Source organism: Meriones unguiculatus, chromosome 4 (assembly GCF_030254825.1).
Source record: "Meriones unguiculatus strain TT.TT164.6M chromosome 4, Bangor_MerUng_6.1, whole genome shotgun sequence".
Lineage (NCBI taxonomy): Eukaryota > Metazoa > Chordata > Mammalia > Rodentia > Muridae > Meriones > Meriones unguiculatus.
In genome coordinates this window covers 91,650,059-91,670,190 of record NC_083352.1, presented here as the reverse complement: position 1 = coordinate 91,670,190, position 20,132 = coordinate 91,650,059, and the positions used below count along the sequence as shown (strand labels likewise).

At 51.3% G+C, this 20,132-nt stretch overlaps 1 protein-coding gene across 2 annotated transcripts; it reads left to right on the top strand.

The window, feature by feature from the left end:
* The first annotated feature begins 688 nt into the window (after positions 1–688).
* On the top strand, positions 689–14,173 carry Tbx3 (T-box transcription factor 3). 2 transcript variants are annotated; one of them, XM_021642585.2, is made up of 8 exons: positions 689–2,414; positions 3,926–4,193; positions 5,098–5,157; positions 5,419–5,565; positions 7,266–7,342; positions 8,401–8,558; positions 10,035–10,705; positions 12,215–14,173. In XM_021642585.2, the coding sequence occupies exons 1-8, from the start codon at positions 2,023–2,025 to the stop codon at positions 12,674–12,676; spliced, it is 2,235 nt and encodes a 744-aa protein (XP_021498260.1). In that variant the 5' UTR covers positions 689–2,022; the 3' UTR covers positions 12,677–14,173. The 2 variants fall into 2 exon arrangements, with proteins under 2 accessions (XP_021498260.1, XP_021498268.1); XM_021642593.2 differs by lacking the exon at positions 5,098–5,157 and having other exon boundaries at positions 692–2,414.
* The last annotated feature ends 5,959 nt before the right edge of the window (positions 14,174–20,132 follow it).

Genomic DNA, 20,132 nt, shown 5'->3' with positions numbered 1-20,132 from the left:
GGGCTCAAAAGGGTCAGTAAACACAATTTAAAAAAAGAAAAAAAAAAAAAGAAAGAAAGAAAAGAGGGAAAGACAGAAACAAAACGAGTCCGGATCGCAGAGCGAGCGTAGACTGGGCCGGGCGCGCAGGCCTTGTACGTGTTTGCGTGTGTTTTTCAGCGTGGGGCTCGGTCCCAGTGTGTTGGCGCGCGTTCGGGTACGGATACCCAGGGGGCGTTTGGGTCTCTACACGTGGCTGCGGGTGGGGAGCGCGCACCGGGGAGAGAAAGGTTTGTGGGATCCCGTAGGCTGGCGGCTGGAGAAGCCGGAGCCCCCGGACGCGTGAGCTAGAGGACTCGACCTGGAGGCGGCTGGGGCGGCTCCACGTGGGGCTGCAGAGCCGCGCGAGCCTGGAGCTTTTGTTAAAGGCGCTTTGCTCGGACTGGAGGCTCGGCGGCCGGCTCGGCTAGCCCGGGGCCCGGGGGAAAGGGAAGAAGCTGCAGATCTGCACGGAGGAGCGGTCGCGGGCTTCTCGGAGCGCGCGAGAGGCGAGCGCCCCTGCCCGGCGCCTCGGATGCCGGGCAGGCAGCCTGGCTCCCGCCCTCGCTCCCTCCCCCTTCCTCCCTGGCCCTGCCTCCTCCCCGGATCCCCTTGGCTAGGATGGCTGAGGCCTTTCAGACGTTGGGCTGAGCTGAGGAGCCGGGGCGAGCTCTCAGGCTTGTTGGCGAACTCTCCTCTGGAGCAGCCACCTAGAGGCGACTTTGGTGTGCGCGGCGCCCTGGTGGCTCCCCGCCCTCCCCTCTGATCATGTTGACATAAACGCAGGACAGGCCGTAGTACCGCGCGGCGCAGCGACGTTCCAGTTTCCGACACCTTCTTTTTATAACTCGGCTCTATTCCCCCAGCACTCGACCTGTGAAAACCACGCCTATGAAGCCACACAATTGGTCCGAAAGCGTCAAAGAGCCAATCAACAAGCCTCGGGCTCCCGCAGCCCACAGCGCAGCCCGACAGTCCAGAGCCGCCGAGCAGACGCCCGGGGAATTCTAGAGGCGGAGGAGGGTGGCGAGGTGCTCGCTCGCTCTCTTTTTCTCTCCCTCCCTCTACTCGCCTACTCCAGCTCCCAATCACTCCTCTCTCTCTTCCTCCTTTCCTATTTTTTTTTTTTTTTTTTTTTTTTTTTTTTTTGCACCCGTCTTCTTGATCCTCCCTCGCCCTGCGCGCCCGGACGCTGATATTTTTTTTTAATTTATTATTTTTAGGAAAGCGATTTCGCTCACGTTTTTTTTTTAGCCCAAGGAAGACAGCCGAGTCCCCGAGGCAGGAGATCGCAGGCACCCTTCGATCGCCACCCAGACACTGCGCGCAGCTCGGAGCCAGCGAGGAAGAGCGCGAACCGAAGCCAGCTTTCCAGTTTTGATAGCGCCGCTGGAAAGGGGCTAAAATCGTTTGTTGTTGTTGTTGATTTTTAAGGAGAGACTTTTCCTCCCCCTCCTTGATCTCGCTGCCTGCGAAAGCCAGAGTCTAGCTCAACTAAGACGCCTCCTACGAGAGAGCCCGAGAAGAGATAGGGGGCGGGGGAAGGAGACGAAAAAAAGGTTAAAAAAAAAGTCTCGGAGAACCTTGCGCTTTGGCAACAAAGAGCGTGGGAGCCGGGGAGCCACCCGGGGAAAGGGCTGCTGAGTCTATTTCCAGCTAAGCCACAGGGCTCGGGCGTCAGTCGAGCCCCTGCTTGCTTCTCGCCCTACTGAAAACGACTTCTGGGAGCCGCTTTTCAAACACACTCCGCGCACCAGGACGGCCCCTGCAGCGGCGATGTCTCCCGATCTGTCGCCGCGTCCTCTCTAAAAGCGGCATTCTCTCCCCCAAAAGACACTCCCCCTCCCTTTCGGACGCTTTCATTGTAAATCGCTTCCCTTCTTATTTTAAACAAAAACAGAACTATGTGTTGCTGTTGAAATTTTTATTATTATTATTTTTGAAAAGCGACAACAAAAGCGGAGCCAACCCAGCAGCTGCGGACTGGTTCCCTGTCTGGAGTGGATGAGCCTCTCCATGAGAGATCCGGTTATCCCTGGGACAAGCATGGCCTATCATCCGTTCCTACCTCACCGGGCGCCGGACTTCGCCATGAGTGCGGTGCTGGGCCACCAGCCGCCTTTCTTCCCCACGCTGACGCTGCCTCCCAACGGCGCCGCCGCGGCGCTCTCGCTGCCTGGAGCCCTGGCTAAGCCCATCATGGATCAGCTAGTGGGGGCTGCGGAGACTGGCATCCCTTTCTCATCCCTGGGACCCCAGGCGCATCTGAGGCCTCTGAAGACCATGGAACCCGAAGAGGACGTGGAAGACGACCCCAAGGTGCACCTGGAGGCCAAGGAACTTTGGGACCAGTTTCACAAGCGGGGTACAGAGATGGTCATTACGAAGTCGGGGAGGTGAGTAATCAGTGGGGGACCCCCTCCCTCAAAATCAAAAGGTTTTCATGTCTCCTTTTGTCTGTCTCTTAAGACAGTAGATTCTGCCTTATTAGTACGTTTGGGACGAAAACTGCCTGTCCCCGACTGTGTAAAGACTCCTGGGCTCTGCCTGAGGGTCAGAAAGTTGGAGCCTACCTGGGCCCCGATGCATGGTTCTTAGAGACCTGTATTCCCGGTTTCCTACAGAATACTGGGTGTTTTGCGTTGAAGGAGACGCGGCCAGCTGACATCTGCAGCACCCTGTTGCAGGGAGCGCGTTTGGAAAGCCGTTCTGAAATCACCTTTATTTCTGTTTGGTTTTTGTCTGATTTTCTTTGCCAAGACAGACACTTAAGCCCCCTTTGTACGGGGATTGGAGACCCGTAGGGAGTGGAATCCTTGAGTCCTTCCTATTCTTCAGCCCAGTCTCTGGGACTGAAGGGGCCTAAGCCTGACTGAGACAGAGCGAAATCAATGGAAGGGCGAAGGACATTCGGGTTTCTGTTCCCGTTGCCTTCTCCTACGTCTCGCAAGTCCAGGGAGGACTGAGTAGGCGATTTTTATATTTAAGGTTATGCGTGTAGACCCAAGAAACCCATGAGGATATGCACCCCACTTTTGTGTTTGATTATTATTAATACTTTACATAACGCCGAGTGCCCTTGCCTGACCAAAACAAGGGGAGGACACCGGCCCCAGGACTTAAAACCCCTGGTTTAAGAGGAAAATACGTGTAGGTAAGCATTGAGGTTTATCGAGATACCAGTTGAGAGGGCGCAAAAACAAAACCCCACTTCCAGCCGCCTTCCAAACTACTTGAGGCCAAAGTTTGGCATGAGATCTTTCTCCAACCCACAAGACATTTAGTCGGTTTTCATAACCGGGGACTTCCTTTTAAGTCAAAAGTAGGGAAAGCCAGCACTTCTGGGAAATTAAACAGCAGAGTCTTGCAGTGGCCTACAGAGTAGAGGAATGTGGTTTGCAACTTAAATCACGAATGCGTTACCAGGCCCAGGCGCTTAGCCTGCCTCCAACCTGAGCCAGCCTCGGTCCATAACTGGGCATTCATTTCCCTGATAAGTTTTAATGTTTTCTCATCAGCGGGCATGTGGAAAATCCTAACCGTTATTAACCACAGTTCCTTAAGACCCTGGCTTTAGCTGCCTCAAACTAAATACACTCATCATTTCTCTTTACAGAGGGCAATGCAGACGGCCACACAGACAAACATGCTTCTTAAAGAAATAGTAAATCCTCTTAGAGAGAAAAGGCTGCTGTAATTAATTTCATTTGAGGCTTGGGAGAGGAAGACGATGTGAAATTGAGCATATTTTCCACCCATGGTTGCCTTGCAGAGTCCCTGGTCCCAGCGAAAGCCTCGGGCTTTTTTAGATAGTGCTAAACAAGCCAGCCGAGGTCCCAAGCCGTTTACCCGGACTTATTTGTCTATTTCCTTTTTGTGTGTGTGCGTGTGTGTTTTACTCTTGTAGGCGAATGTTCCCTCCATTTAAAGTGAGGTGCTCTGGGCTGGATAAAAAGGCCAAGTATATTTTATTGATGGACATTATAGCTGCTGATGACTGCCGATATAAATTTCACAATTCTCGGTGGATGGTGGCCGGTAAGGCAGACCCTGAAATGCCAAAGAGAATGTACATACACCCGGACAGCCCTGCTACGGGGGAGCAATGGATGTCCAAGGTCGTCACTTTCCACAAACTGAAACTCACCAACAACATTTCGGATAAGCACGGATTTGTAAGTTTCATTGACTATCAGTAAGACTTACCAGGAGGTAGGGCTTCCTTGTAAACTCTCAATTTGGGCCCAGACACCTCTCTGGCTTCTGGTTGCCAACTTTGTTCAATTTGTAACCTAGTTGCAAAGTAGATTTTGGGGGGCAGGGGTGGGAGGGGGTGTCCTGCTGCCTGGACAATATAGAGACTGACATTCTAGAAGAATTGACCGGAATAGCAATCAAAGGTCTTGGGTGGGTGCTGGGCCTGGAGGTGTAGAGACAATAGTAAGAATAAAAAGTCGTGAATCGATTTTTAAAGATTGGGTTCGTTTTGCTTACAAACATTAATGTTATTATTATTGAAATCAGCCGTGTCATTTCTTGGGAGAGTTGGGTGTTCAAGGCCTTGACCGCCTTAGTTCAAGGCCGTGAATGCAATTTTTTTTAAAGTATATTTGCTTTTGCTAAAAGCGATTTGGACTTGGGTGAAAGTCGGATGTAATAGGAACGAGCTTAAATCTTTAGTGTTTAAAAATAATGGTCCGTGTGTACTGGGGAATGCACGAGGGGATTCTGTGAGTGAGTGTCTTTAGAGGCTTACCAAAAGACTTGGATGGCCTGTGAAAGTCAGGCCAGAGGACCTTTGCTTGTCCTCTGGCCCTCCCCAACATTTCAATAGAATAAACAAAGTGATAAGCGAGGAATAAGCAGAAAGATTAGGCCCAGGAAGACGTGAATGGCTCGGAAATATCTAAAGCGGACAGGGATTGCATTTGAAACCCTTGATTTGATTAGGGCATAAATATTCCTCTCTGGAGCTCAGCCTCTCAAGGCCTTAAGTGGATTGGGCTTGTCAATTAGTGGGCGCTTAAAGTACTGAATCATTTTGTAAATTAAAATGCATGTTTTTCTCTATCTTTTAAGACTTTGGCCTTCCCAAGTGATCACGCAACGTGGCAGGGGAATTATAGTTTTGGGACCCAGGTAGGCTAGGGTTCAAGGTACGAATGAATATGTAGATGGCAAGGGTGGGGTTGGGGGGCTCGATTTAGATGCTGAGGAACAATTTGGAGTCTCCGGAAGATAACATCTGTGGAGTGAAATGTACCCCAGGAGGTGGGCTTTGGACCCAGGAGTGGGGACGCTCTCAGCTTGGCAGGGGAGCCTAAAAAATTTTTTTTGTACTGTTAAACCATTTCCCTGCTGTCTCTTTTAATGTGCGCTTTCCCTTCCCTGCTTCTACAGACTATACTGAACTCTATGCATAAGTACCAGCCCCGGTTCCACATCGTCAGAGCCAACGATATTTTGAAATTGCCGTATAGTACATTTCGCACATACCTGTTCCCGGAAACGGAATTCATTGCCGTGACTGCCTATCAGAATGACAAGGTAACCCAGGGGCTTTTCTCTCTCTCCCTTTAAGCTCTCTTGCCTTCACGAATGAGAAAGTTACCAGGGCATTGGCCAGAGAGTCTGGAATTTTCTTGTGTGATTTGACCTTCTGGGGAGAGGCCTGATTCCTTTGAGGGGGAGAACCAAAACTCTCAGCTGGGAAACTGATGCCTGTTGTGTTATAAATTGCCATTCCAGTCCCAGACCTGGCCCCAGGGGCTGGTCTTCTGGCATTTCCTAGTTCATCCTCTTCAGGAGGAAGTAAAAAATATGAGTACTGGAAGGAACCAGCTAGCAATGTAAGGTGGAAAGCTGCTGGGATCCTGTCAGGAGAATCTGAGTTGAGGTGGGCTTTTTCTCTTGTAGCCAGAAATCCTGGAGAGATTATTTGTTTTTTTACTTTTTATGCTGCTGCTGCTGCTGCTGCTGCTGGTGGTGGTGGTGGTGGTGTGTGCACCTTGATAAGGGCTTATGTTAATTTGCTCTCTGAGGCTTCCCACTTAAAGGTGGACATAGTCACTAGTTCATCTTAAAGTTTTTCTTCCTTGGGCCTGAAGCTGGAGGTTAAAAAGGGGGCTCCCGGATGAGGCCACACCTGGAATCTGCAGTTCTCCTGGCCTGAAGGTTAGAACACAGGCCCAGAGAAGAGTCTCTATTGATGGTGGTGGATGGGAAGGGGTTGAGGACCCCTGTTCCTCTTCACTTGAGCCTTGGAGCCTAGGGAGAGTTCACCAAGCAATGCCTTGTACTTTGAACTCACGGTCACTATCCCTGGCCCCTGTGGACACTGATCCTCACATTTCCTAGGCTGAATGTCAAGTCACCAGCAGCTCTTTTACTTGCCTCATGCAAAACCTGATGTCTGGCATCCTTTACTTTAAATAACAGAACCTAAAACCAACACACAGCTTTCCACCTCCTGGTAACTGGATATATAGTTTGCCTACCAAAAGAGGAGATTTAAAAGATAACAATCTGTAAAAGGCAGGCTCCTCTAGATAGACCCAGAATCCCGTGAAAGTTACATCAATTAACTTGGCTCTTAAAAAAATCAAGGGCCAGGGGTCCTTCTTTACCTAATGGTGGTGATGGCAAAAATAAATAAATAAATAAATAACATAAATGAAAACAAATATTACCAGTGACCATTCCTTTCTTTTAAATTTGTAAGTCTTCAGTATGATAATTTCTTTAACCCTGTTCATGCCTCTGTGTCAGGGGGGAGGAGTGTCACTTTAGTGCAAGGTAGTGAAACCTCATAATTAATTTTACTAGATTCACAGAAAAGGTTTTGGTGTATGGTGTGTGTGAGTGTGTGTGTGGGGGGGTGTTGGAAAGCATCAGGAAATAGAATTTTAAGATACTTTACAATTAATTGATATGTATAACAGAAGTCTGCTAACTCATATCTATAGACTGCCTCTTGGTTGCTTTGAAAGAGTCTCCTTTCCAAATCTAACCTGTCCAAAGGAGAAAATTTCTTGGGATAACTTCAGAGTGAAATCCTTGCTTGGCTCCCTAGAACACGTAAATGTTGCTACAGTCTTTTTTGGTATTTCAGCCCCTTCCTGTCTTGGAGTCACCTTCTCTCACTTTTACCTGGCCCATCCCAGTGACTGAGGAGTGGGGGGGGCACATTTAGAACATTCTAGAAAGTGAAGCTAATGTTTATCTTGCTTGTGTGTCTCCTCTTCTAGATAACTCAGTTAAAAATAGACAACAATCCTTTTGCAAAAGGTTTTCGGGACACTGGGAATGGAAGGAGAGAAAAAAGGTGAGTAGAGACTTTAATTTAGGGGATAACTGAGGGATTTTTTTTTTCCTAGGCTTGAAGTTGGATTGAAAAGGATGGGGAGGGCGCCAGCTCCATAGTGGCCCCGTGGAGAACTTTCTATGCTACTTACTGCCTTTAAGGGAACTAAGTTTTGACCAGACCAGAGAAAGATCTCAAGAGTAACAAATTATAGTAATGCTTATTAATCATTAGTTAATTGGCATTCATTCTGAGCAAGACCCAAGAAGGGACCAAGCCATTCCCAAATTCTTCTGGAGTCTTTGCAACTTCATCTCTCAGATTGCACCAGCCTGGAGCTGAGGCCTCTTAAGAAGTCCAGGACTCCTTCCCTCCCCCCACCCCCATGGGTCTCTCCGCAACAGGTTTTTGGTTTTTTTTTTTTCTTTAAGTAAACAGCTGAAGACTATAGAAAAAGCCATGCTCCCTACTCATGTCCCATTTCAAAGATTTTTCTACACACCAGAAAATCATCTACCAATTTTTAAACTTTATTCCCTTGGGACTGACCATCAAAAAAAGTAATTTCTAAGGCAGAAGTGGTAGCACATGCCTTTAATCCCGGAAGAGGTAGGCAGAGATTGAGGCCAGCTTGGTCTAGAGAGCAAGCTACACTGAGAAACAAAAACAAAAGATAATTTCTAATATTGAAATAAACTGAAAAGCCAGTTAATGTGAACTGAGGAGAGCTGAGTGTAGTGAATGATTCGTGCCCATTTTAGCCTTTTCTGTGCAGGGGTTTGGTGGGCTGGGTGAAGGCCAGTTGTCTGACTGTCTCCAGCCAACTCTCACCTCTGTCCTGAGGTTTTAAACAAATTTCCCAGGCCACATTTTTTCCTAATGCATAGTCCCCCAAGTTGAACAGCCAAGAACAATGCTGGGGTCTGTGTTGTTTGGCCACCGTGTGGCCAGCACATTTCACAGACTTCACGTTGAGCCGTGGGGTGAGGTGTGTGCCACCCCGGAAAGTGGGGGGAAGAAAACAAAGCAGGGAAGTGTCTGTGTCGTTCTCTGATGATGGGCGTGGGTCTCTGTCACAGAAAGCAGCTCACCCTGCAATCCATGAGGGTGTTTGATGAGAGACACAAGAAGGAGACTGGGACTTCGGATGAGTCCTCCAGCGAGCAGGCAGCCTTCAATTGCTTTGCCCAGGCCTCCTCTCCGGCTGTGTCCACCGTGGGGACATCCAACCTCAAAGGTAAGCCTGGCATCCTCCCTGCTTGCTGGACTCCAGGTTTTCTTGGCCCTGAGGCCTTGGAAGTTAGGAAAGGCCCTGAGCCAGCAGGCTCACTTTGGAAGATGTAGGCCTTTCTAGACTCTGCAAACAGGAGTCATTTGCAGTGAGGATAACTTAGGAGAACTCAGAACACCCTCCCCACATTCCCATTTGACCTGTGTGTGTATGTGTCTGTGTCTCTGTCTGTCTGTCCCGTGGTGCCCTCTTAGCAAGACAGTTTCACAAGTCACTTGAAGCTCCTTCTCTGTCCCTCTGTCTGTCCTTCAGTCTCTTCTCCCTTCTGTCTTCTTTCCACTCAACACTGTCCAGCTGTTGGTCAAGCTCCAACTGAATTCTGGGAAATGTGTTGTGCAGGGAGAAGGCCTGGGATCCCCAGTCACCTGGCACAGAGAAGGTGGTAGGAGAAAAGCCATAACTGACCTGAGGGAGGAGGCAAAGCCCTTGAGGATCAGCTCTGGGGAGGTGGGGGTAGGAGCGGAAAAAGTGGTTTGACTCTTGGGCCAGTTTTCTGTTTGAAGAGCAAGTAGCATTTATTTAGAAAGACAGCTCTCAACGGGAAGAAACCTGTTATTAAGCGAAATAAAACGGAAAGTTTTTTTATGTCTTCAATCCATTTAAGCTTTTAACATAAAGTGGGGTTCATTTTTCTTTTTCTTCCTCTTTTTTTTTTCCTTCTCTGGTGGGACACCCACAGAGGAGGGTGTGGTAGAAGAGAGATGAAAAAGTAATGAAAGACCAGATTGTCCCACAGTCTCTGTAGGAACAGAGACACACATCGAAAGCCCCTGGGGAGCTTGTTAGTTTCTGCCTGTGCCCATTCAGGTGTGAGGATTCCTTCCAAACAAATCCTTCCCAAATTATTCACAAGTTTGTGGGAGTGCCTGACCCTGTTGGTCTCTGAGCCTCAGACTCCGAAGGTAACAGGAATGTATTCCAGCCGAGTTCTGTGGTCACGAGTTTTCATCTTTAAAAAGCGGAATTTGCAATCCTATAAAGAGATTCGAGGAGAAAGCTTCGGCTAGGTTGTAGCTTTCTTTCTGGTTTGGTTTTGTTTGATGGTAGAATCGTTACAATAAGAAAAAGCTGCCAGTTGGGGGCCTGGCTACAGGAGATTGAACGCACTGGGATTCTTCTTGAATTTAAGTGTAGAGGCCTCACCGTACCGTCGACCCATTTTACAGAAAGGAAAAACGAAGGCTGGGAGTGGTGCTGGGGGGCTTGCCCCGGGGTTAGACAGGCAATGGCCTGCCCAGTGGGAAGTCTTGTTTTCGAGATAGGAGATAGTCTCACTCTAGTCCCAGCTATCCTCCTGCCTCCAGCGCCTCAGTGTTGGCATGCCAGGCATTGTGTCGCCGCGCCCTGCTGGGATGGTAGGGTTTAAGCTAGGAAAGGTAGGAACTGACCACCGGTTCCCCCGGTGTATTCCTCTTCTCCAAGATCTGTGCCCCAGCGAAGCAGAGAGTGACGCCGAGGCTGAAAGCAAGGAGGAGCACGGCCCCGAGGCCTGCGATGCGGCCAAGATTTCCACCACGACGGCCGAGGAGCCAGGCCGCGACAAGGGCAGCCCGGGCACCAGGGCGCAGCTGTTCCCCGCGGAAGCCGGCCGGGCCCGCGACACCGCGCGTCTGGACAAAGCATCCCCAGACTCGCGCCACAGCCCGGCCACCATCTCGTCCAGCACGCGTGTCCTGGGAGCGGATGAACGCAGGAGCCCCGGGCGCGAAGGGCCGGGCGCCTCCAAGGTGGAGGAGGCCCGCGCGCTGCCCGCCAAGGACACCTTCGCGCCACTGTCGGTGCAGACGGACGCCACCGCGCACCTGGCGCAGGGGCCCCTTCCGGGCTTGGGCTTCGCCCCAGGCCTAGCCGGCCAGCAGTTCTTTAATGGGCACCCTCTCTTCCTGCACCCCGGCCAGTTCGCCATGGGAGGCGCCTTCTCCAGCATGGCCGCAGGCATGGGGCCACTGCTGGCCACAGTGTCCGGGGCATCCACCGGCGTCTCGGGCCTGGATTCTACAGCCATGGCCTCAGCTGCCGCAGCGCAGGGATTGTCCGGGGCTTCGGCCGCCACCTTGCCCTTCCACCTCCAACAACATGTTCTGGCCTCTCAGGTACTGCTCCTGCCTGCCCGCCCACTGACGGTCTCTCTCTCTCTCTCTCTCTCTCTCTCTCTCTCTCTCTCTCTCTCTCTCTCTCTCTTTCTCTCCCCTCAGCGGAGTCCCTTGCCTAGAGTGTTAGATAATAAGCTATAGTAATAACTATTAGAATATTTGATTGACCCTTTGCAGGAGTTGGCGCCTGCCTCACTGAGCAATCCTGACTCTCCTCCCCCAAGTCCCCAAGTCCTCCTTAAATTGCTTCCTGTAAGTTAGGCAGCGCATGGCTTAGCGCCACACGGTTAGCGCTGTGACAAGTTTGGCTCATTTGATGTATCATCTCCGACCCAGAGACGTTGAATCCCTTGGCTCAGGTCACACAGCTGGTCCCCTGGTGGAGCTGAGCTCGTCTGACACTGGGGCCTCTTTGATTTCATCTCCCAGCCAACATGTTTCTCTGGAGGCTCATAGCCACTACTCCCCCAGGAAGGGACTGGGGTGTGGGGAGGGGAGGTGACTAACTCCTTGGGTGAGAATTTGGTCTGGGATGACCAAGCGCTCTACCTAGTTCAAAGCCCACCCCCCCCACTACCACCCCCCAATCAGGCCAGCCTATTTCCAAAGGGTTAATGGGTTATGCACTCGTGGGAAATGTCAAAAGAGGGAGGGACTGGTAGTTGCAGGCGTGTGTGTGTGTGTGTGTGTGTGTGTGTGTGTGTGTGTGTGTGTTTCGGTTTCAGACAGCTGTGCCCAGGCACTGAGAGCCTGGAGAGAAAGGTCTGGACCTGGTGGGAAGCCTCTGATTTTTTTTTTTCCTGCCTACTCTGACCTTTTGTTTTGTCTGAGCATATTCGGCTCTCTTGCCTGAGCCAAAAGGCACGTGTTCCTCCCTAATGGGAGAGGAGGGAGCGGAGAAAGGGCTGGCTTCTAGCTTAACTCCAGCCGGTTGAAAATCTCCCCAGACGGGCAGGTGCCAGGTGGAGGAGGGGCAGCCTGAACAGCCGAGTCTAGTGGCATCTCTAGCACTGGGGCACAGGACACACCCTGGGCTCTTGCATTCAAATTCTGCTTCTGTGTGGGTGTCTGCCTCAGTCTCCCACCTGGGGTGCCTGCTGTCCTAATATTGATAGCTAACCCCTTCTTGCCCACATGGTCCCGTCCCTGGCGTTTCCTTTCACCTCCTTAATTTTTCTTACTTGGGGAAGCTCTAGAGGACAAAACTGAAGACACTGTGATAATGTGCGCCCTCGCTGAGGCCACTCAACAGGTGCAGCTGTTTGCCCTAATGGGAACTTGCTAATAGCCCCAAGGGTCAGGCACCGTGGTTGACGTACTGACGTACTGTGGAAGATTTAATAGCCAGGCAGTCGCCAGTTTTCCAACCCCTTAGTTTAGAACGCAACCTAGCCTAGGGAAAGTATTGTCATGTCCCCTCCTCCCCCAAAATCCCCCCAAAAGAAGCGGTTTGCCCCAGATGGCAGGATCCACACCCTCTAACCCTCCGTTTCTTTTTCTCCTGTCCAGGGCTTGGCCATGTCGCCTTTTGGGAGCCTGTTCCCTTACCCCTACACGTACATGGCTGCTGCGGCGGCGGCCTCCTCGGCGGCGGCCTCCACCTCCGTGCACCGTCACCCTTTCCTCAACTTGAACAGCATGCGCCCCAGGCTGCGCTACAGCCCCTATTCCATCCCGGTCCCCATGCCCGACAGCAGCAGCCTGCTCGCCACCGCCTTGCCGTCCATGGCTTCTGCCGCGGGGCCCCTAGACGGCAAAGCCGCCGCGCTGGCAGCCAGCCCGGCCTCGGTGGCCGTGGACTCGGGGTCCGAACTGAACAGCCGCTCCTCCACGCTGTCCTCCAGCTCAGTGTCCCTGTCACCCAAACTCTGCTCCGAGAAGGAGGCGGCTACGAGCGAACTGCAGAGCATCCAGAGGCTGGTCAGCTGCTTGGAAGCCAAGCCAGACAGGGCCTGCAGCGGGTCCCCTTAAAGACAAAACAAAACAAACCGCTCCCCGCCCCTGCCCCAAAGGTCTCTCCATTCCAGTTTGGTCAAATCTGCCAGTGCACTTTGTTAAATGTAAAATAAACCGTGGGCCTTCCACGTGAGGTGAGCCGCATCCCTTTCAGTTTTGTCTGGAGAGGAGTCCCACACTCCCTCCAGAGAGCGTGCTAGAGACCGGAGGCCCGGTCTTCCTGGGCTGTGGAATCTGGCTGAGACGCGGGGGTCGGGGGTGGGGGAAGGGGGCAGAGAGGCTTTTGTGTCCCGAGCGACTTCAGTGGAGGCTGGTGTGAAAAGTTGGGGCTGAGGAACCAGGAGGCCAGGGGAGCGGGTGTTTGAGAGACATCGCCCGATTCTCTTTTCTCTCCCTTCGTGTGTCAAGTGGAGTCAAATATTTTTCTCCTAAACAAGCAAACAAAACCAAAATGGGGGCAAAGGAAGTCCCATGGAACTGTCTCTGAAGACTGAAAACTCAACGATTGCTGAGTACCTTTGCTGGGGAAGGGAGGGGAGGTCAGCGGCCTCACCTGGTCTATATTAAAGGAACCCTGTGTCTTTTTTTTTTTTTTTTTTTTAATATTGTGATGTTTTAAGGGCCAATACTGGTCTCTATTTTTTTTGCATGTTACAGTTTTCTGGATTTTATTTTGGACGTTTTTGGTTTTTTTGTTTTTGTTTTTTTGCTTCTACAGAAAAACAATGTAAGTCCCTTCATCTTCAACCCTGCTTAAATCGGCAACCTGGAGGAAGTGGGGTGAAAGGGAAGCTTTGGGGGTGAAACCAATCGAGTTAATTTTATCTAAGTGCTGTAGAGGGCCTCGTGTGCCTGCCGGACCATTAGATCTCTTAACTGTATATGCAATACCAAGGTTTTAAAAAGAAGTAATAAAGAGGAAACACGACTATTGGACAAAGTATTTATGTAATTATTTGATATCTCTTGTAAATAGGTGGAATATGACAGCTCAGAAACTTAAACTTTAATTTATTGGATTGTACATAGCTGGTTGTAAATAGGACTGTGTCTGTCAGGTTTTATTCTTGTTTTGCCTTTTTGGTTTTTATTTCCAGGTTAGGAGATGGCTAATCCACACTAACGTAGGCTTTTGTTCCTCCATCTACAATGCTTTCAAGTAGAGGTGGCTGCAAAGTTTGTTTGTTTTTTAAATGTCCAAGAGCTGGTGGAGGGGGGCGGGGTTGGGAGTTTCCTATTTTCACCAAAATTGGGGAGGTACAGGCCCTTCCTGGCTCCACTTGAAATTCCCTCAACTCACTCCGGGGGAGGCTGAGCTTGCTGTGGGAGTGAGCTCAGTGGAGGCTGCCATGTACCCTTCCTAATTTTTCATAAACTCTGGCATCTTCTAACCCAAGTGAGGTTTGCCTGCCATTGTTCGTCTTGGTGTTTTGGATTGATGTACAGAGAGGGATTGAGTTCAAACAAACGACCATTAAAGGCAAAACAAAACAAAAATAAATAAAAAATAAATAAGTAAAAAAATCCATGAAGGCATATTTTGTGTTTAGTCCTTGATGAGTTTCTGTAATTCCCCCCCCAAAAAAAAACATCACTGAAATTTCAATAAATTTTTATTGGAAATGAGTTTGGAAGTCGTGTTAATGATTTCTTCAAGAGTGTCTCTCGAAGTTGGAAAACTAGAAGGGAATGGTCTTCCTGCCTGCTCCTTCCCTCCTTCAGTAATAATTAAAGACACCACCACCCCCCCAGCAAACTAAAATGAGATGCCACTCAAGCTGAAAACAAAAATCCCTTGCTCCGGCAAAGGGGGCCACTTCGATTTGAAAATATTTTCCCTTTAATTTAGGGAGCCGAACGGGAGAGAAAATCGGCCTGATTAAACTTTGTAAAAAGGAACTTCGTTCTAATGGAAGATTTGCCGGGTGTTCAAAGTCGCCCCCCCCCCCCCCCACACACACAGGAATCCGACCAGAAATAAGCTCTAGGAAGGGTTTTCGTTTTTAATTGGTCTTTCCCTTTTCTGACACGCATCACAAAACAAATAAATTCCGCCTGCACCCACGGACCTAGTGCCTGGAAAGGCTAAGCAGACTCTTGCCCACGGACCTTGGGGGTTAGGGCAAGGCCAAGGAGGGTGCTCACCCGACCCCACAGTTGCACACTTAGTCTGGCCGTGAGGAGGCAAGGTGATTCGGGAGCCCACAAGGAGCAACGAAGGCAAAAGTCACCTAGAAAGCTGACGTCTGCCCCACTGCTTTTCCCCTAACCAGCCCCGAGGCAGTTAGGCGAGTTATCTTTTTGAAGTTCAATTTATCTTTGAATCTTTAAAAAAAAAAAAAAATAGTGGAGCCTCTGTCAGTCTTTCGGTCTCCCAACCCTCCAGGCTCCTTGGGGGAGGGGGTGGCGGGGCTCGAGGGACTGCCCTCTAAAGTTAGCCCTTAGGACTTTCTTGCCCGGGGGCCTTGACTCAAAGACCCAGTCGGAGCCTGCCTGGCGGCTCAGTGCCCCCAACCCCCATCCCGGAGCCCGCCAGGCCGGCCCTGCGTCCCTGTCACCTTCAGGCCTCTTGAATGGCGGGTCAGGAGGGGGGGCCCTCCCCTCCCTCCTCCTGTGTTTGGAAGAGGATCCAGCCCTAGACCTGGTGGGGTTGGGCGCGGCCCCCCTTTTCTAGCCCAGGCACGTGGGGACCCCTACTGCTTCTCCCCAGCTGTCGGGGGCGGGGGGGGGAGAAGGAGGGTGAACTACCGGAGAGAAGGGACCGGAGCGTGCTTACGGGAACCTGGACACGAGAGAGGCCGGTCCTCCCAGGGACCAAAACCCTCGCTGTCCGCCCTGGGAAGGTGGTGGTTGGCTCACGGCCTCCGGCTGCGGGAGCTCCCAAATTGGGGAGAAAATAGCTCGGTTTCAAATGCGGAGAAGGCAGAAACCAAACCAATCCAAACAGAACCTGCTTGGCTCTCTCAGTCGGATCTCCTCCTCTCTGCCCTCCTCCATCCCCCAGATTTGGGGACAGTGCCCAAACCTGTCCCCGGCCCCTCCTGGCTGGGGCTTCCTTCCTCCCTTCCTTCTTTTCTTTCCTCTCGTCTTCTTCTTCTTTTTTTATTTAATCTCCTCTGTATCTTATTTATATATGGGGCTGTTAATGTGTAACTCTTGTGGCGCTGATGGACCGGGGGTGACCCGCTCGCAATCTCTCTGGATTTCTGAGCCTATTACTCACCTGGCGCCGGTCGCAATCTCGCCGCGGGCTTTATGGTGGCGGCGGCGGCGGCTGCCGAGGCCACTCAGGGCCGGCGCCTGACTCTTTTTTTTTTTTTTTTTTTTTTTTTTTTTCTCCCTGGCTTCGAGTGCCACCTATCTGTCTGACCCACGAATGCGCCCAGCCGTCCTGCGGTCGGCTGGGCAGAGCCTTCGGGGTGCTGGAACTTGGGGTCTTCACCTCTGTTACCCTTTCTCATCACACCACCCCCTATCTGACGTGCTCTCCCCAAAGACAGCCTGCCCCACCCCCACTCCCACCTCACCTCCTCACCCGGGTCGGAAGAAGAGCCAACCCTTTCATCCGTCTTTGGGCCTCAGATGAGGTCTCTAAGGGATTTTTTTTTTTTTTTTTTTTTTTGGAAATTCAAGGAGGGAGCTGTAGCTCCTTATTCTCCGTGTAGAAATGTGTAGACACGGGGTTCGGGGTGTGGGGGGGATGTAACCTGGATTGAGAGGAGCAGATAAAGAGAGACACCCCCTCGAATTCTACCCACATGAACCACTTTCCCTTTGCCGAGATGTTTGATTTTTGTACTATACAAACTCCAAGTTTGAGTGTTTCTCTTTTTCCTCCTGGTCGCATCTACAGGGACACAGGAAAGCCAGGGCCCCTGCAGCCCGCCTGCAGGGCTCAGCGACTTGCCGATCGGTGGGTATAAGGTGATGGATGCGGGACCGGCCGGAGCCCTCCGGGCGCCGGTCCGCCCGCGGGGATTTCCAGGCCGCGCTGGCGTCTCAGACTGGACAGGAGGGGCTGGGGTCACTCTGTTGGGCTTTGAGCTGCGGGTAGAGGCGTCCGGGTTCTTCCTGACCTCCTGGCGCTAATTGCAGGGGCCGAAGGGCGTGCTTGGGCACAGGCAGGGGTCGCGACCCCGCAGTCAGTCCCTTGCTCCCGGGGTCTAGCTTGTCCTGAAGTACCCAGCCAGAGGCGTGTGGCGTGTAGGCGTGCGCAGGGTCCGTCTCTGGACCCGAACTGTCCTAAGACTCACCTTTTTAGACGTGGGTGAAAGTTCCCAAGGTAGGTTAGGTGTAGGCCTTTCAAAAATTTCCATTCAAGGAAAACCGGAGCGCTGACCTTTCCCCTAAGCCAACAGACAGGCTCCTTGGGGCCCTACAAGACGCTTGTAACCCTCCATCAGAATACTTTCTGCCTCGCTGGTTACTAAATTTGGCCTTCTGGCAGCCAGCCAAGAAAATAGCTATGGGGGGGATTTGTGCCCCCCCCCCAGTAGTGGCCTACAATCTTATATGTGTAGCCATAGACACTGAGACCTACAAGGAGCATTGGGTGCTGGCACGCTGAGGCCAGGAGTCGCAGGTGTTAGAAAGGAGCCATGTGTGTGTTTGCGTGTACTTGTGTGTGCTCCATCTGTGGATGTCTCTTCCAATTTGGATTTAGGAGTTTCATTCACAAGACAGTTCCGGATGTAAAACGCACTTGGTTGTTTTATAATCAAGATGCGTATAATCAAGAAATATATGTTGCAGATGTGAGCGTTCAAAGCCCACATAATAACCACGATAGAAATCGCTGGCGTGCAAGGGGCGTGCGCATGTGCGCACTCGGGGCCGGCCGGTGCACTTTTGGGGAAAGCCCCCGGTGAGGTGAGGTGAAGTGACCTCAGCCACCCTCACAATTAACCCTGTAAAGTGCGTTCGATTTCCAGCCTCATGGTACAAAGCAGATAGGAGGCACAGACGGATGAAGTGATTGACCTGAGCGGGGAGGGGGGAGGGGGGAGGTGGACGGAACCTCAGCGCAGACCAAGCAAAGCAATCTTACTCTTAACCCTCAGGTGTTGCTACCTGCAGTCCCGGATGCAGAGAAATGGAGGGTGTGTTTGGCGTTGGCCACTTTCGTTCTTCAGAGGGCGGGATTGTGATCTCGGTGTCGGTCTGTGGTGAAGCGTCAGAGCTTGCCTTTGGTTTGGAATGTCTCCTTCCCTCCAGGTGAAGACTTAGGGGTGAGGTCCTGTAATTCCAGATGGGTGGAATCCCACACACACTTAAATCACCCTCGGCCAAACTTGAGATCTGCTCAGGGTTTACAGTCTGTCTTCCTCCTCCTGCCGGCTCAGGGAGCACTCTGTGCGCCCCGGGCTCCCAGCCTCCGTATCTGCCGTCGTTCTCCAAGGCCTACAGCTCCTACAGCTGGATAGGTGCTGCAGGTGGAGGTTCCTGGAGGAGAGTCCTTGCCCTTCGCTAGCTCGTCCTGTTCCGTTTCTACAAAACCTCTGCAAATGCAGTTTTTCGGGTCCCCTATTTGCATCTATGCGGCTCTAGTTGGAAGCGGAGGAAAGAGAGCTCTACGGAGAAGCCAGCGAACATGGCGAGGACCAGCCTCTGGGCAACACAGGCCACACACACTCCCAAGCTCGGGTCCTGCAGCAGCCTATCCTGGTCTGTAAACAAACTGCCTTCCTGCGGAATACAGTCTGAGCCCTGGGCAGGAAGTGCTGGGGACCAACCTGAGGACATTTTCATTATCGGTCTCCCAGTTTTGGTTTAGCCTGAGGAATAGGAGACAAAAATGGGGGATTATGAAGGGTCCTTGGAACCAGGGTACCAACTGCCGGTGCCACCTGGCCCTGCCACCGTCTGCCCCAGTGCTAGGATCCCGGGCGGCCCCAGTATTGGCACTTTAGAAATCCGATTCCCCCCCAGCACTTCAGTTTCCTGGTAATACCCAGGCTCTGGTTTCCGATTACTGAGTTGCATCCCAAGAGCATGGCTTGTTCTCCCCAGGGCCTCAGAGCCAGCTCTGGACTTGGGCTTCTCCAAGGTCCCCAAGTTTCAAGGACACTGTGGGCACCAAACTGATACTTGGGGAGACCTTTCTTTCTCACTTTTTGCAGACTGTCATTTTTCTCAACCTCCAGTTGCAGCATCTTGGGTGATTTAAAAATGGCTCCAACTGTCTTCGGTCCTCCCAACCTGGCAGGGAGCCTTGGAGAGAGCAGGTTTTGAAGGCCAGCAACAACAGTGAAGCATCCAAATAGCTCAGGCGCCACCCCTCACCTTGCAGACCCAGCCCACTGTCCCCAAGGCCAGCTGGCCATTCTCTAGAGCGGGAGGCTCACCCACACCTTCAAAGAGCCCCTGAAATTACACACAAAACACCATTTACAGATATGCATAGCTTTTCAAAAGGACACTAGAATTTCAGATTCTCTGTGATGTATGACTCTAACCAAAGATGCACTTACTCACTGCTCCGGGGACACTAAGCTGGGGACACTAGGCTGGGGACTTTTGGAGACCAGTGATATGGTGCTTTCAGCTGGGGTCTTGCCTGAGTTGAATTTAACTTTAGGCTCCTCCCCACCCCCAACCTGGATCGGCTGCTAATTTTGAAGCTGAGGCTTCGGGAGTGTGGGTGCAGTCAGGCACTGTTGATTAATTAATTATATTAACTAATCAGCCAAATGATTATGAGCAGCCATTATCACCCCCAATGAGTTCTTTGCTAATTTCCTGTTTCTAGGGTCACCCTCCCTAGGCTAGCACAGGCAATAAAAGACAACTACTTTTCATAAAACAAAATTACTTTTCACTAGATGCCAGGATGGAGGGCACAGGGAACTACGGGGGAGGGGGGAGAGGGTTGAGAGGGGAGGGTCTTCTTATAGGGACATTCCTAGGGTCCCAGCTCAGAGTGGGGTGGAGTACTTGGCTTCCACTTTCATCACCATGTGTCAAGGTTAGGGTGTCGCCAGATTCCCTCTGCTTTTTGTCCTCAGGAAATTCGAATTTTCTCTTTGAGGTTATCTTGTTTGTGACAGCCTCTCTGTGTGTAGCCCAGGTGAACCCCAAATCTCAAGCCTCTTGGGTCAGACTCCCCAGAGTTCTGGACCCCAAACTTTCTCCAGGAAAACATGCCCTGAGTTTGGGTTTGACTTTGGGGAAATACCTGTGTGTATGTGAGAGGCAGGTTGCTTGGGGGCCTGGAGACATCTATGTGAAAATCAGAGCAGAGATGAGAAAGAACCAGGAACCATTTCAGTGCTATGTAATTCCTTTTGCCTTTGTTACCTAGACCTAAGCCAGTAACTACCCCAAACCTGTATGTGGGTCCAGTCTACACATGTCCAGGGACCCCTCTCATTTTGAAGGCACAAATTGGCCTGGGTGTGTTTTCTACCTTTCTAACCTTCCTGTGTCATTTGCACTTTTCATCCAAGCAAGCCTACTTCAAAAATACACATCC

Coding starts and splice junctions, on each gene's coding strand:
- Tbx3 (XM_021642585.2), top strand. CDS start 2,023: ATGAGCCTCTCCATGAGAGATCCGGTTATCCCTGGGACAAGCATGGCC. Junction 2,415..3,925: donor GTCATTACGAAGTCGGGGAG/GTGAGTAATCAG, acceptor TTACTCTTGTAG/GCGAATGTTCCCTCCATTTA. Junction 5,566..7,265: donor CTGCCTATCAGAATGACAAG/GTAACCCAGGGG, acceptor CTCCTCTTCTAG/ATAACTCAGTTAAAAATAGA.